Raw genomic sequence first — 16,895 nt, 5'->3', positions numbered from 1 at the left:
CTCATCAAAGATGAAGAAGAATATGGAAGTCTGGGTATTTACGGGGCTGACGACCGTCATTGGCTGGTTTAAGTGATCACTTTACACACGTGTAACATTCACCAATTCTACCCATTATTGACAACCACAGTACTCAAATTCTTGGAAGTTCTTTATATATGAACCAATTTAGAAACCTTGTTCTTGAATCACTAGAACTTCACTAGAGACATCTATTGGTGAGATGTAATAATTAATAATTCTAGTGATCGAAAAAGGGTCTCATCATAGCTACCCGGCGATCCTGTCGGCCAGCTGCTGCACGGGCGCCTTGCTGCTCTGGGCGTCCTCTACGAGGCGGCAGATCTGCGCTAGCGTGGCGTTGTCCCCCGTGTGCGTGGCCTTGATGAAGAGCACGCCGCGCTGGTTCACGCTGCCTCCAATCACGGCCGACCCTGAATACAAGAAGAGAGGGATTCGTAAGAGTTAAGGTGTCGTATGTTTGTTTTTTCAAAACAACGCAAGTATACTGAGTCTATATATTATAAAAGTATTTTAAACTTCTAAGAGTGATTTGTCCGCCTCCGTAGTGTAACGGTCAGCACGCTCGGCTACCGTTCTGGAGGTCCCGGGTTCGATTCCTGAGGGGGGTAAAATAAATATAAGTGATTTTTTCACTGTAATATTTATTTAATATTACCCTAGACTGGTACCTGAAGCGGAGGGCTGATCACCTTTCCTTCATGTGTAAAAAAAAAAACGATCAAGAAAACACTGCGTTTATATGACGCAGTGCCCTATGCACCATTGGGGTGCGGATAAGGGTTTTTTATTATTATTTTTAAGAGTGATTTAAGAATTAAAGTATCATTATGAGTGTGGCTACGTGATTGTCCTGACGAAGAGACGGGTACGTCTCGAAACCGGTAGACATAAAAATCTCGGCGAGTGGTCATATATATATATATATATATATATATATATATATATATATATATATATATATATATATATAACGTGGTAATATTTTCCTTTTGAAAATTAAGTGTAAATAATATGTAAAGTGGGTGTATAATAATAAAATAAACAATGTGTTGCTTTGTAATTAAAGTTTATAATTAATTTATCTTTATAATAATTTTTATATCTATCTATCTATCTATCTATCTGATTCTGACAGTTATTTTTTCTATCGGATCTCTTTTGTTTAATTCTGTGCGACGCATGCGGCATCTGGTGGTAGAACTGTTTTATGTAGGTACTTTTTGTAAGTACTTAATAAAATGTATAGGTAGGTACCTAGTTATTTTATTACATCTCCCCCCTTGGGGATGAAAATTCATAGTAAAATTTTCACTCGTCCTCCGGATCATCTTCTTGTAGTGAAGGGACTGGTATAAGTTTAGTGATATGATAAAGTTTTTTTTTTTTTTTTTTTTTTTGTCTTTCTTTCTTTTTTTTCCTTCTTTTTTTTCTTTTTTTTTCTTTCTTGTTTTTTTTTCTTTCTTTCTTTTTTTTCCGTTCTTTTTTCTTTCTTTCTTTTTTTTTGTATTTTTTTTTTCTTGACCCTTTTAAAGTAGACACAGTTTTTTTCAGTCCATTTGTTTTTTTCTTTTGAATTCCTTCATTTTTATTCAGATCTCTTAAAGTATCTTCTAATATAACCAAATGTACAACTTTTAATTGTTCATCTGCATTTTCATTCGATTCTAAAACTGGATTCCTGCTTAGACAATCTACTTCTAAATTCTTCTTTCCTGGAGTATATTTTATTTTATCTTTCGTAGAAGTTTTTTCTACTTTATTTTTATTTTCATTTTTCAAGCACTGTTTCTGTGTTATTTGTATGTCTTCATTTTTATTCTGATCTTTTAAAATATCTTCTATTTTAACCAAATTTACAACTTTTAATTTTTCATTTGCATTTTCCTTCGATTTTAATACTGGATTCCTGCTCACACAATCTGCTTCGAAATTCTTCTTTTCTGGAGTATATTTTATTTTATATTTTGTAGAAATTTTTTTCACATGATTTTTATTTTTAATTTTATCACTAGTTCTTAAATTTCCACGTCTTCTTTGATTATCTTCTAATCGTTTTCTTTGATCATCTTCTAATTTTTCTCTCTCACTCCGAACATATTGTAGTAATTGTTTTAATACATCTAATGTTTCATAATCCATTTCCAATTAACAAAATTGTCGTTTTATAACGTGGTAATATTTTCCTTTTGAAAATTAAGTGTAAATAATATGTAAAGTGGGTGTATAATAATAAAATAAACAATGTGTTGCTTTGTAATTAAAGTTTATAATTAATTTATCTTTATAATAATTTTTATATCTATCTATCTATCTATCTATCTGATTCTGACAGTTATTTTTTCTATCGGATCTCTTTTGTTTAATTCTGTGCGACGCATGCGGCATCTGGTGGTAGAACTGTTTTATGTAGGTACTTTTTGTAAGTACTTAATAAAATGTATAGGTAGGTACCTAGTTATTTTATTACATATATATATATATATATATATACACATATTTTTTTTTTTTTTTTGAGTTCAAGGGATCTTGCATTCCTTATGTCACTGCGACCATATTAGGTCTATTGCGACCTCCCTCTGTATCACAGCTCACTCTCAAGACCTACGTGAGTCATGTAGCTCACGACCTGTCTTGGTGGTAGGAGCTTCACCTTCTCGGAGTCCAGTAGTGGTCCTTTGAGGATGTGACTTGGTTTGCGAGCGAGTGCGTCACAATTGTAGAAAATGTGGATTGGCGTTTCGTTATCCTCCATACAAAATTTGAATACTGGGGATTCGTGTAGTCCAATTTTTGTCATATGTTTCCTCAGTCTGCAGTGTCCTGTCAAGGTCCTGGTTGGGATTAGTTTCTTGTTAAGTTTTAGAGCTTCTGTGGTGAATTTCCGCGAGTACCCTATGATCAGTTCCTTTGTGTGTTTCATCCCTGAGCTGCTGGACCAGATCCTGAGCTGAGCTGAGTGGTTATATGCTAATATAACCACTCAATGAAAGTATAGATTTATTTGATATATTGTTATCCTCCTTGAAATCTGTACTTCCTCATTTCTTCTCCATGTTATAATGGATAAATTTAAACGTTGTGTTTCACTCTCTCTTACTGCTCGCCGATAGTGTGTGAAGGAGACGTGTATTTACCAGTGATTACTACTTGTTATTTTATTATGATTTATGTTAAAAAAAAAAAAAAAAAAAAAAAACTGTCCGCCTCCGTGGTGTAATGGTCAGCACGCCCGACTACCGTTCTGGAGGTCCCGGGTTCGATTCCCAAGGGGGGTAAAATAAATATAAGTGATTTTTTCACTGTAATATTTATTCAATATTATTACCCTGGACTGGTACCTGAGGTGGAGGGCTGATCACCTTTCCTTCATGTGCAAACGATCAAGAGAACACTGCGTTTATATGACGCAGTGCCCTATGCATCATTGGGGTGCGGATAAGGGTTTTATTATTGTTATTATTATGTTATAAGACTATTTGTTTCTCTATTAGTGTATTCATTAGTGTATTTTTATGTTAGATACTGTATATATGTATTATTTTAAAGGCTTCAGCCGTTCAATAAATAAATAAATATCACTAACATTTTTGTAGAAAAATATAAAAGTCTGAAATAGATCGTGTCATTCGGCCATGTCGTATTTTAATGCATAACCAATTTTCTTTCATTATAATTTTATAAATGAGTATTGTAAAATGTGCCCTTGGCACGGGAAAACTCAGTGAACATTACTGTAATTTTTTTTTACATCATTTTGAGTGTGTCCAAATACTTGTTCACAAAATCTGGATTATCTCCAATTACAGGAGTTACTTTCATATTATTTTTTGACATCTCATCAAAGATGAAGAAGAATATGGAAGTCTGGGCATTTACGGGGCTTACGACCGTCATAGGCTGGTTTGAGTGATCACTTTACACACGTGTAACATTCACCAATTCTACCCATTATTGACAACCACACTACTCAAATTCTTGGAAGTTCTATATATATGAACCAATTTAAAAACCTTGTTCATGAATCACTAGGATTTAGGAGATGTAAAGAAGCTTTTTATTAAGCAGAAACTCTTATATTAGTATGTGAGATCCGAATCCTGGATTATAATCACACACATGAGAAACGCCAGAAAATACCATTTTCATTTTTATTATTAAGAACAAGGTTTTTAAATTGGTTCATATATATAGAACTTCCAAGAATTTGAGTAGTGTGGTTGTCAATAATGGGTAGAATTGGTGAATGTTACACGTGTGTAAAGTGATCACTCAAACCAGCCTATGACGGTCGTAAGCCCCGTAAATGCCCAGACTTCCATATTCTTCTTCATCTTTGATGAGATGTCAAAAAATAACTGTAATTTTTATTATGATGAAATAAATAAATAAATATATGGAAGCTGATTGCTGTCTGAGCCGAGTGATTCTAGGCCGAAACTACGTTGGATAGGAAGTTGTCTCTGGGTAGTAGAGGAATTAAGAGTAGAAGATGTTGAAAAGCAAACGTACCGATTTTCTTGGGCACCGGCATGGACTCGCCCGTTATGAGAGATTCATCGCACGTGGACTGGCCCAACACCACACGGCCATCCACTGGTACTTTGGCCCCTGGAACTACCTGTAAAACACATGAAAAATGTCAATATCTACCTCTGTGTACTGTAGTATCTTCTCCATGGGTTACTGTAAGGAATATAAGTATGTTAGTGACATATAGCTCACTCCTTTCAAGAACGTCATAAATCAAAAAACTTGATTTTTCAGGAGAACGTTTTTAAAGTTTAAAAATATAATGCAATGTATTAAAAATATATTAAAAATAAATATCAAGCCACTTATTGAACTTTTTACTGTGAAACAGACCTTTTTAGGTAAAACCCGAAGGTTTTTTCTCCATTCGAAAAATATTAAGTACATTTAAAAAATAATTAAACAATACATTTTCTTCAAAATGCAAAAACAACACTTTCTGCCCTGTAGCGGGTAAATATTAAGTTAAAAATATCCCTCTTTTGCTGGGATATTGTACATTTTCTGGGCATTCCGAAAACATGTACAACTGAAAATTGTCAATTTTTTATTTATGACGTTCTTGAAAGGAGTGAGCGATATTGGTGACAACAATATAGACACCTCTGTATACCTACTATAGTATCTTCTTCGTGGGTTACTGTAAGGAATGTGGGTATGTTGGTGACATATTAGTGACAACAACAACCTCTGTATACCTACTATAGTATCTTCTTCGTGAGTTACTGTAAGGAATGTGGGTAGGTTGGTGACATACAGGCCTCAACAACATGGCCGCAATTATGTATATACCCGCATAGTCTGGCAAGTGCATTCTAGATTAGCTTCTCCTAGAAACCAGCCGCTAACTTTGAGCTACCTTCTTCATGAGCCCTCTGTCCTCCACTGCTGGATAGACCTCTTACCACATCAGTCATCGGTGGTAACATTCAAACCTGGCCACATCTCGCGAGTGTTGGAGGCCCTTACCTTGAGAGTGTCTCCCCTCTGGACCAGGTCCGCGGATATGGTCTTCTCCCATTGGACGCTGCCCTCGCTGCCCAGCCCGACCAGAATGGCTTCGGCCGGTTGGAGTGAGAGCAACCGGGATAGCGCTTCCGAAGTCTTACCCTATAGAGGAAAAAAAATATATTTATTGTACTTACTGCAGACAGTTGGTGGAATTCCAATTTGAATTGTTGGGTAATATATCCAAAATTAAACAAGGTTATTGGATTGAATTCTACTTTTATTTACATATATGTATATTGTATTCCTTCGATCGTCCCCTCTATTATTTGGTGCAGGAAACCCTCTTGTGGCCGATCCATTCGGCGCGTCTTTTGGGGATAGTCGCGAGTAGGTACTTCCTTTCCTTGATCAATCGTAGCAAATACTTGTTCGAAGGAATAAACGCCAGAGCACGCCCACGCCGCGAATACCTAAGTGACTTATACGAAGACATGGGCTGCTCCACGTATGAGGAGCTGAAGAGGACTTCCGAAAATAGGCGAGAATGGCGAAAGAGATGTCATCTGTTGCTACAGACCAATCCGCAGGATTGAGACCAGAGGAGAGATTGTATAATGAAAATATGTGACGCGTTTCCTCTTTTTAAGACCTTATCAAACACTCACGCTTGTGCACTAAATGCGTTCATTCACTCAACCATATGAATATTGTACAAAATATTGTAGACATTGTGGCAACCCACACATATAATGTACATCGACTATGGCAACCCACACATCGACTATGGCAACCCACACATCGACTATTGCAACTCAAATCGAGTGACATAGCGAGCTCCCTACACGAGACCAGTAACGAACGGAAGCGAGCCCGCCACATTTCGTCGCCGCCCGTCCTCAGATCGACACGTACTTCAACTGTTCTCATATTAGAATCACGCGATTATTCTTAAGTATTTTCTTGATTGTAATTTTATAGAACTGAATAAATTTGTGTTAAAAGTAATCCGCTTTCATCTTGCTTCCCTTCTGATAAATTAAAGTGGTATTCAACTAGAAACCATAACATAATTGTAAATTGAATATGCTTAAATTGATATAATTTGTTCAAAAAGTGGATAAACTTTGATTTAAAATCAAAGTTTAACCGTTTGACAGCTATCTTTCAAAATTCTAGTACATTCTAAAACTGCTATAGAAAATTTGGGTATTTAAAAAATAAAAAATATATATCTACTAAAAACTTTATAACTTCTCCAATATTACATCGATTTACATATAATTTTTAACATTTTGTAGATAAAGAATTAATGCAAACAACTGTTGAAGGAAATCCAAAGATATATAAGTAGTATTTAATAAAAAAAAATGTAAAGTTAAATAATTTTTTTTAAAAAAAACTCAGTTAAATTCTGAAGATTCACTTTCTACTCTTAATCTTTTTCTTCTATGGCTTACTACACTATCGTCATCATAACTTACACCAATTGTGTCCAAAGATTCATCCTCTGATGTGAAATTAGAACTCAATTCAGTGCCCGAAATATTGTCATCACTCGACATGGCTACGTTTTTTAATACGTAAAAAAAGTTATAAAAAAAATATTTTTAAAATAAAAACTGATGCATAGTACTTTTTAGGCCTGAGAAAGTACGCTTTTATTTTAAAAACACACGAGCGGCAAGAAACGACCTCCCACGCGGACCGACAAACTCGCACTTAAATATCGAAGCGCGACAGCGCCGCATAGCGGTCAAACGGTTAAAACACTTTAATAAAAATATTTTAAATAAACCCTAGCATTAAGTGGTTAATCTATTCCAGAAGGTTGAGTGTTTATTGCATACCTTTGCTATGTGCTCCAGCCATCTGCCTAGCGAGATGAAGACCAGCAACATTGGAGGCGTGTCAAAAAACGTGTGCGGCGAGGTGTGATGCTGCAGAATCATGGCCGCGAGGACAACGCACACGGAATATACGTAGCTGAAAGGTTGAACAATGTCATTTTAGTATGTATATGGTAAACGATAAATTATATAAGGTATAATAATAAAATAATAAACCCTTATCCGCACCCCAATGGTGCATAGGGCACTGCTTCATATAAACGCAGTGTTATCTCGATCGTTTACACATGAAGGAAAGGTGATCAGCCTTCCGCTTCAGGTACCAGTCCAGGGTAATATTTAATAAATATTACAGTGAAAAAATCACTTATATTTATTTGACCCCCCCTGGGAATTGAACCCGGGACCTCCAGAACGGTAGCCGAGCGTGCTGACCATTACACTACGGAGGCGCACAAAATATAAGGTATAGAAAATTTTAAGAGTAAAATATTTTTTTTGTCATCTCATCATGGATGAAGAAGGATATGGAAGTCTGGGCATTTACGGGGCTTACGACCATCATAAGCTGGTTTGAGTGATCACTTTACATACGTGTAATTCTAGAATGATGGACCAATCAAACTAAGGTAGCAGCAGGCACCTCAGCGGTTGGAGCGCTACGTGTAGCGCAGTCAAGGGATAACTGGAGAAGAGTCATTGCTTCCACAAGGGTCGCAACCCTCAGTAATGAAGAATAAGACGGAGAAGAAGAATTATAGAATTAGGTTCAGAAAGAAGGGTGAATACTTGGGTGGGGAGTTGGATTCCTGCCCGTGTTAAGCTATTTAGAAAGTTCTCTTTGTCTGTTGTCAGCGGATACTGAATGAATGTATGGTTTGCATCCCCTATACCTTGTCCACATTCGCAATATGGCGATGTGACACATTTTATCTTATGGAGATAAAATGTGTCACATCGCTATCAGAAGCAGTGAGCAGTGAGCAGTGCCCAGACCTGAGGTGACAGAAGATTGAGATGGAAGATTATCAATAAGGCATGTGAATGTGTAATTTATAGAATTACCTTATCGTTGTGGTCATGCATATCAGGACGTCCATGTTTGTAGTTCCGTGCTTCAACGCCTTGTATGCTTGCACGTAAAAATGCCATCCGCCAATCACCTAGGGGAGAATTCGAGCGTTAATTCCTTACCAAAAGAACAGATTATCGATTCGGCCAATTATCTTATGTACCATGGCTTAGTAACTGAACACATTCACAAACAATTGACAGACATTTGAAAAAGCCATAATTGACACATTATTTGCGGGAAATACTGAAAGGTATCTTTTCCATACTGTTGGTAGAGAGCGGGAGACGCTTGCGAGCATTCTATTTGCTTACTTTTGGTAGAGCGCGAGAGACGCCTGCAAACATTGTACAGATGGGAATTGGGTGTTGCGGCTACTTGTGATTAGTATACTGAGGGTCGGGCGGCAGACTGCCAGAGTATAATTAGGGTCCTTTTCCATACTGTCGGTAGAGAGCGGGAGACGCTTGCGAGCGTTCTATTTGCTTACTTTAGGTAGAGCGCGAGAGACGCCTGCAAACATTGTACAGATGGGAATTGGGTGTTGCGGCTACTTGTGATTAGTACACTGAGGGTCGGGCGGCAGACTGCCAGAGTATAATTAGGGTCCTTTTCCATACTGTCGGTAGAGAGCGGGAGACGCTTGCGAGCGTTCTATTTGCTTACTTTAGGTAGAGCGCGAGAGACGCCTGCAAACATTGTACAGATGGGAATTGGGTGTTGCGGCTACTTGTGATTAGTATACTGAGGGTCGGGCGGCAGACTGCCAGAGTATAATTAGGGTCCTTTTCCATACTGTCGGTAGAGAGCGGGAGACGCTTGCGAGCGTTCTATTTGCTTACTTTAGGTAGAGCGCGAGAGACGCCTGCAAACATTGTACAGATGGGAATTGGGTGTTGCGGCTACTTGTGATTAGATTACAATGGATAAAAATAAGTCTTTAATGTTTTTTGACCAAAAGTGGATGCGTTAGATTTAATGATAGTTTGTTTCGATCCGGCACTGACCTGCACCGGAGTGGCCAGCAGGAACATGAGCAGGTTCTCGGCGGAGAGGCCGGGCAGCACGCAGCAGCCGGGCGGCTTGCTGGCCGTCATGAAGTAGGTCATGGCCGCCATGCACGGGGCGCCGAATATCAACGAGATGAGGAATGCGTTGCGCCACTTTCCTATTTCAGCCCTGGTTTAAAAAAAAATACCATAAACAATAAAAAACATCTACAAATATGCGTTGCACCACTTTCCTATTTCTGCCCTGGTTTGAAAAAAAAATACCATAAACAATAAATAACATCTGTGGTTCATATTATCTTTCGACATCTCATCAAAGATGAAGAAGAATATGGATGTCTGGGCATTTACGGGGCTGACGACCGTCATAGGCTGGTTTACACACGTGTGACATTCACCAATTCTATCCATTATTGACGACCACACTACTCAAATTCATGTTCAAAAGTTCTATATATATGAACCAATTTTAAAACCTTATTCTTGAATCACTAGAACTTCACTAGAGACATCTATTGGTGAGATAAAAGAAGCTTTTTATTGGGCGGAAACTCTTTCATTTGTTTGTATCCGAAAGATATCTCTAAACATTCACCAATTCTACCCATTATTGACAACCACATTATATTATATTCTTATTCATTCTGTATTATATTCTTCTTCATCTTTGATGAGATGTCAAAAAATAATATGAAAAATAACTCCTTTAACTGGAGATAATCCAGATTTGTGAACAAGTATTTGGACACACTCAAAATGTTGTATCTATGGTTGATTTTTTCAGTTAGCAGAGACATCTATGAAATGTTTGTGTAAATCTCTGGAATAATTTTACATACTAGGAGACACTTGAAAATATAATTTTTCAATTTTTTTTAAACTTTCATTTTGACCAGTTTTATTTTAATTACAATACCTTGAGTGTGTCCGAATCTTTATTCACAAATCTGGGCTTGTCTCCATTTAAGAGTAATTTATATTGATATCTTAGCATGTATAAATATATATATATAAAACCCTTATCCGCACCCAAATGGTGCATAGGGCACTGTGTCATATAAACGCAGTGTTATCTTGATCGTTTATACATGAAGGAAAGGTGATCAGCCCTCCGCTTCAGGTACCAGTCCATGGTAATTTTGAATAAATATTACAGTGAAAAAATCACTAATATTTATTTTACCCCTCTTGGGAATCGAACCCGGGACCTCCAGAACGGTAGCCGAGCGTGCTGACCATTACACTAATTTATTAACAACATTTTGAGTGTGTCCAAATACTTGTTCATAAATCTGGATTATCTCCAATTACAGGAGTTATTTTTAAAACTATTCATTGAAATCTCAACATAGATAAAGAAGATTTATTTTTGAAATAAAGAGAAATATTTGTGTTTTTATTATTCACACAAATAATTCAATTTCATACTAAGTCTGTGAGCCTAAGCGGCTCATTGTTAGAAATAGGTATCAAATTGTGGTAGGGTGGGTTCGAACCGAGAAACTCTGACTCAAGAGTCCGCGACACTAACCACGGGACCACAACCCGAATATGCAAGACTGGTGAATGTTACATGTGTGTAAAGTTATCGCTTAAACCAGCCTAAGGTTATCACTTAAACGCTGTACTGACTATAGGAATGCTCGCATCGCAACATGTTATGTTACGACCAAATGACTCCGGTTGGTCCCCACCTTAAAGTGATCACCTAAACCAGCCTATCATAAGCCCCGTAAATGCCCAGACTTCCATATTCTTCTTCATCTATGTTGAGATGTCAAAAAATAATATGAAGAATATATAATATCAGTCCGGGTATTCACAGGGCTTAGGGCCTGTTATAGGCTGGTTCAAGCGATCACTTTATACACGTGTAACATTCGCCAATGCCGGGTTTCTTTTTGGGGTCAAATGATCTTGCATCCCTTATGTCACTGCGACCATATAAGGTCTATTGTGACTAGGGTGGAATGCCGGGTTGGGAGCCCTGTAGACGCCCAGACTTCCGTATTCCCCCCGCAGCGAGTGAAAGGGCCTTACTTATGTTCTAAGCAGTCTTTGGTAGATTTGTCCTTATTGTTTATAACGTAAGTTTCGAAGCCCAATCCGTCCACAGCCTCCGATATGTCCCTCGGTCCAGTCTCCTCGCCGTTGAATGTGAATTTTCCCCTGAAAAAGTAGAAATACATACTCAATTAGAGATGACATCACCAACATACGCATACTCAAAAATCTAGAAAAAAAAACTAATACTCAAATACCAAGATAAACAGTACTATGGTACATGGCACTATTCTCCGCCTCCGTAGTGTAATAGTCAGCACGCTCGGCTACCGTACTAGAGGTCCCGGATTCGATTCTCAGGGGGGGGGGGGTCAAATAAATATAAGCGATTTTTTCACTCTAATATTTATTCACTATTAACCCGGACTGGTGCCTGAAGCGAAGGGCTGATCACCTTGCCTTCATGCAATTAACGATCAAATTAACACTGCGTCACTACGATGCAGTGCCCCATGCACCATTGGGTGCGGATAAGGGTTTAACAAAATGGTACATGGTAATATGTACCCATCAAAAATCAAGAAAAATGCTAGTACTTAAGAATCAATAAAAAAACTAATACTTAAAAATCTAGATAAATTTTTTTATATGTGCTCAAAATATCAACAAAAAAATGCTAGTACTTGAAAGTAAACTATATCGAAAAACATTAGTTGTCAAAAATATAGTAAAATATTTTTACTAAAAAATTAAGTACGTTTATCAAAAATCAAGAGAAGTAGTTGTACTCAAAAATCAATAAAAATAATCATTCTCAAAAATCAATGAAAATACTAATACTCAGAAATCAAGATAAAAATAATACTTAAAATACTGATACTGAAAATAATCATACTCAAAAAACAACAAAAATATTCAAACCTACTCAAAAATCAAGTAAAATACTCAATCAAAAATGATTAAAAATTCTCATACTCAAAGCCCAGGAAAAATACACATACTAAAGAATATTAAAAAAATACTCATACTCAAAAATCAAAAAAAATATTCGTACTCAAAAATCAAGAAAAATTCTCATTTCAAAACCCAGGAAAAATACACATACTAAAGAATATAAAAAAATAGTCGTACTCAAAAATGATTAAAAATTCTCATACTCAAAACCCAGGTAAAATACACATACTAAAGAATATTAAAAAAAATCATACTCAAAAATCAATAAAAATACTCACTCAAAAATCAAGAAAAATCTCATACTTAAAAATCAAGAAAAATACTTGTACTCAAAAATCGAGAAAAATTCTCATATCAAAACCCAGGAAAAATACACGTACTAGAGAATATTAAAAAAAAATACTCGTACTCAATAATCAATAAAAATACTCTAAAAAATCGATAAAAATACTCATACTCAAAACCAGGGTAAAATACACATACTAAAAAATATTAAAAAAATACTCATATTTAAAAATCAATAAAAATACTCGTACTCAAAAATCAAGAAAAATTCGCATATCAAAACCCAGGTAAAATACACATACTAAAAAATATTTAAAAAATACTCATACTCAAAAATCAACAAAAATACTCGTACTCAAAAATCAATAAAAATACTCATACTCAAAAATTATTAACAAATAATATGGGAAACTCTTGTCTGCAGATTTTCTATATTTTTATAGTGATTTAAATATTGTACAAACCTCTGTGTTGATAGTGCTACCACAGCCAACAACACCCCGGGAATTTTCAGCACCGTACTTTCAATTTTGTTTACGCACGAAGCGCACGACATCCCTTTGATCTAGAAAAAAAAGGAAGACCTAGTTGATATATCGCTCACTCCTTTCAAGAACAATCGTCAATTTTCAGTTGTGCATGTTTTCGGAATGCCCAGTAAGTGTACTATATCCCAGCAAAAGCGGCATATTTTTAGCTTAATATTTACCCGCTACAGGGCAGAAAGTGTTGTTTTTGCATTTTGAAGAAAGGGTATTGTTTAATTATTTTTTTAAATATACTAAATATTTTTCAAATGGAGAAAAAACATTCACGTTTTACCTAAAAAGATCTGTTGCACAGTAAAAAGTTTGATAAGTGGCTTGATATTTATTTTTAATACATAATAAATATAATAAAACCCTTATCCGCACCCCAATGGTGCATAGGGCACTGCGTCATATAAACGCAGAAAGGTGATCAGCCCTCCGCTTCAGGTACCAGTCCAGGGTAATATTGAATAAATAAATTGTGTTATATTTTTAAACGTTAAAAACGTTCTCCTGAAAAATCAAGTTTTTTGATTTATGACGTTCTTGAAAGGAGTGAGCAATATTTTCATTAGTGACAAGCGCTACAACTGCCATGTTGATGTGAAAATTAGCGCTTGACTGCCTCACCTTTGGGTTAGTATTAAAAAAACTTCTTCTAATCCTTATCCGCACCCGATGGTGCATAGGGCACACCATCGTATTGACGCAGTGTCATTTTGATCTTTACTTATACGAAGGCCAGGTGATCACTCCCGCACTTTAGGGACCAGTCCATGGTAATATTAAATAAAAATTAGATTGTAAAATCACGCAAGGCTACCGTTCTGGAATTCCCGGGTTCGATTCTCAGGGATGGGAGTCAGATAAATATAAGTGATGTTTTTACTCTAGTATTTATTCTATAATACCCTGGACTGATACCTGAAGCGGGGGGCTGATCACCTTTCCTTCATATGTTAACGATCAAGATAACATTTCATTTATATGATGCAGTGCCCTATGCACCAGAGGGGTGCAAATAAGGGATTGAAGAAGTAAAATCATTAGTATTTTTTTTAGTCTGCCTTCGTAGTGTAATGGTTAGCGCGTTTAGCTACCGTGCTGGAGGTCCCGGGTTCGATTCCCAGGGGGGGTAAATATAAATATTAATGATTAAATACTCTCCAATGATTAAAAAGCTGGTAAAAAAATCCATGTTTTTTTTTTAATTAGAATTTTTAATAAGTTGTAGCCTAAATAGGGGGCTGTGATAAGAGCTGTTGCATGAGCCGCATTCAGAGTCACTCGAACGTTAGGTAATTCAAAGAAAGGGGGCCCTTTGGGTGACCTTACCCCCAGCACGAGGGTCTGCCGGGCTTCCGCCGTGTCCCGCAGCACCTCGCTGGGGAAGCCCAGCTCCGTGATGGCCCGCGCTATGTCCTCGGGGCTCAGCTTGGAGGGGCAGTAGCGCACCTCAGCCCTGGCAGCAAGTAGGGCCACCGCCACGGACTGCACACCTGCGGGAACATTAACACGAAAGATTATTTATTTGTTCGGTTAGTTATTATCCGATTTTTGAGACCACTCGGTTAGTTATCATCCGAATTTTAGGACCACTCGGTTAGTTATCATCCGATTTTTAAGACCACTTGGTTACTTATTATCCGATTTTTGAGACCACTTAATTACTTATCATCCAATTCATAAAATGACTTAGTTGATAATGATTCGATTTTTAAGATCACTTTTTTACTTTTCATTCCATTTTTAAGACCACTAGGTTACTTATTATACAATTTTAAAATTATTTGATTACTTTTCATTAAATTTTTAAGACAACTAGGTTACTTATCATACAATTCATAAAATGACTCGGTTACTTATCATTTGATTCGTAAAATGACTCAGTTACTTATAATTTGATTTGTAAGAAGGTTACTTCTCATCTGACTCTTAAGACCACTCGGTTATTTATCACCCGATTCTTAAGATAACTCGGTTACTTATGATCCTATTTTTAAAAACCACTCGGGTACTTATCGTTCGATTTTAAAATGAATCAGTTATTTATCATCCAATTTTTAATTTCACTTGGTTACATATCATCCAACTCTTAAGACCACTCGGTTACTTATCATTCAATTTTCATGACCGCTCTGTTACTCGTCATTCTATTTTTAAAACCGCAAACTAAAAACACTAAAATCTGTCAATATTTGATAGAAATAATGTTGATTTTGTAGACACCTAATGAAAAGGACCATTTTTCGCCACAAAGCCTTCAGCAATATTAGCGTACATAAAAGGAAAAATCTCAGAACAAAAATTAATAGAACTCACCGTTAATTTTGTTGCAGTGTTTTTCTATGGCGGCCACGCAGGAAGCGCACGTCATCCCCTTGACGTGCAAAGCACACGACGCTAAGTTCATGTCCTCCTCTTTTTCGGCCTTCTTCTGCACCGACGGAGATCTCCTGCTGTCCACGCTGGCTGATCTTCTAGTGTCGCCATTATCTGGAAAGAAAAGTGTTGATTAGATTTGATTCTTCTTCTTTTTTTCCCACTAGTGGGAAAAGAAGCAGAGGAAGACCGAGAAAAACATGGCACGATCAGGTATGCCAAATACTTGAAAGTGGTCAGGTTAGGAGTCGTAACAATCGGCGGGTATGAATGAGGAGATGCATGAACGTGGAAGAGGCGAAGAATGTTTGCAAGGACAGAGTGGTGTGGCGCTCTATTCTCTCTGCCTACCCCTGCGTGGAAGCGGCGTGATGGTTAGTTAGTTAGTTAGTTTTTTCTTCTTCTTTTTATAGGTCCTCAGGATCTGTCTGTGCCTCTGCATGTCGCTCTTGGGATGTTGACTCCCAGCTGTATTTCCACCTTTTCGGAGGTCTGTCTGGCGGTCTACATCCTTCAGGGTTTCCTTGAAGGGCGATATGTGGAAGTCTGTCTTCTGACATTCTGTTCACACGCTCATTCCAGTATCCCCCCCTCACGATCTCAGGAGACCTCAGGGATCTGTTCTTTTATTTATCCTTGTGATGTTACAAATTATTAGTCAGATATTTCAACAGATGTCATAAGGCCAAGGATTGACGTATTATTATATCCAAAGTTCCACACCATGAAAAAATCCTTCTAAGTTGAACTGCGGTTGGAAACTTGGAGCAATGTAAAAACACAAACGCTTATGTCAGCCGCGTATGGGGCATGTTTTGTTAAAACACATACGGTTATGCGAGCCGTGTGGATCCGGTTAAACAAGGTTTATTTGGTTGAATTCTACATTTATTGATGTATATTTTAATACGTGACGCGTTTCCTCGTCTTAGGACATTATCAAACACTGACTAAAATTATTTACAATATTTCCTTATATACTAACAAAAATTGCTATTATTAGGTCTAGGGGTACTAGACCTTAATTCTCCGCCTCCGTAGTGTAATGGTCAGCACGCTCGGCTACCATTCTGGAGGTCCCGAGTTCAATTCCCAGGGGGGGGTCAAATAAATAAAAGTGATTTTTTTCAATCTAATATTTATTCAATATCACACTGGACTGGTATCTAAAGCGGAGGACTGATCACCTTTCCTTCATGCGTTAACGATCAAGATAACACTGCGTTTATATGCAGTGCCCTATGCACCATTGGGGTGCGGATTAGGGTTTGAAGAAGAAGAAGTACATATAACGGTGGGTATCCAC

At 37.0% G+C, this 16,895-nt stretch overlaps 1 protein-coding gene across 5 annotated transcripts in view; it reads right to left on the bottom strand.

The window, feature by feature from the left end:
* The window catches only part of ATP7 (copper-transporting ATPase 1), a 62,420-nt gene that overhangs the window by 23,075 nt on the left and 22,450 nt on the right, over positions 1–16,895 (bottom strand). For all 5 annotated transcript variants that reach the window (XM_088277473.1, XM_088277472.1, XM_088277470.1 and 2 more), the window contains exons 6-15: positions 15,530–15,703; positions 14,543–14,706; positions 13,142–13,242; positions 11,475–11,603; positions 9,432–9,603; positions 8,418–8,515; positions 7,353–7,488; positions 5,524–5,664; positions 4,534–4,642; positions 275–434 (exon numbers count right to left, since the gene is read on the bottom strand). In XM_088277473.1, the coding sequence (XP_088133599.1) occupies positions 275–434; positions 4,534–4,642; positions 5,524–5,664; positions 7,353–7,488; positions 8,418–8,515; positions 9,432–9,603; positions 11,475–11,603; positions 13,142–13,242; positions 14,543–14,706; positions 15,530–15,703 (1,384 nt within the window). The remainder of the gene's footprint in view (positions 1–274; positions 435–4,533; positions 4,643–5,523; positions 5,665–7,352; positions 7,489–8,417; positions 8,516–9,431; positions 9,604–11,474; positions 11,604–13,141; positions 13,243–14,542; positions 14,707–15,529; positions 15,704–16,895) is intronic.

The sequence above is a fragment of the Brachycentrus maculatus genome, unplaced genomic scaffold (assembly GCF_059751285.1).
Source record: "Brachycentrus maculatus isolate JH-2025_06_01 unplaced genomic scaffold, ASM5975128v1 h1tg000043l, whole genome shotgun sequence".
Classification (NCBI taxonomy): domain Eukaryota; kingdom Metazoa; phylum Arthropoda; class Insecta; order Trichoptera; family Brachycentridae; genus Brachycentrus; species Brachycentrus maculatus.
The sequence above is the reverse complement of the archived record's forward strand: the minus strand, read 5'-3'. Positions and strand labels throughout refer to the sequence as shown.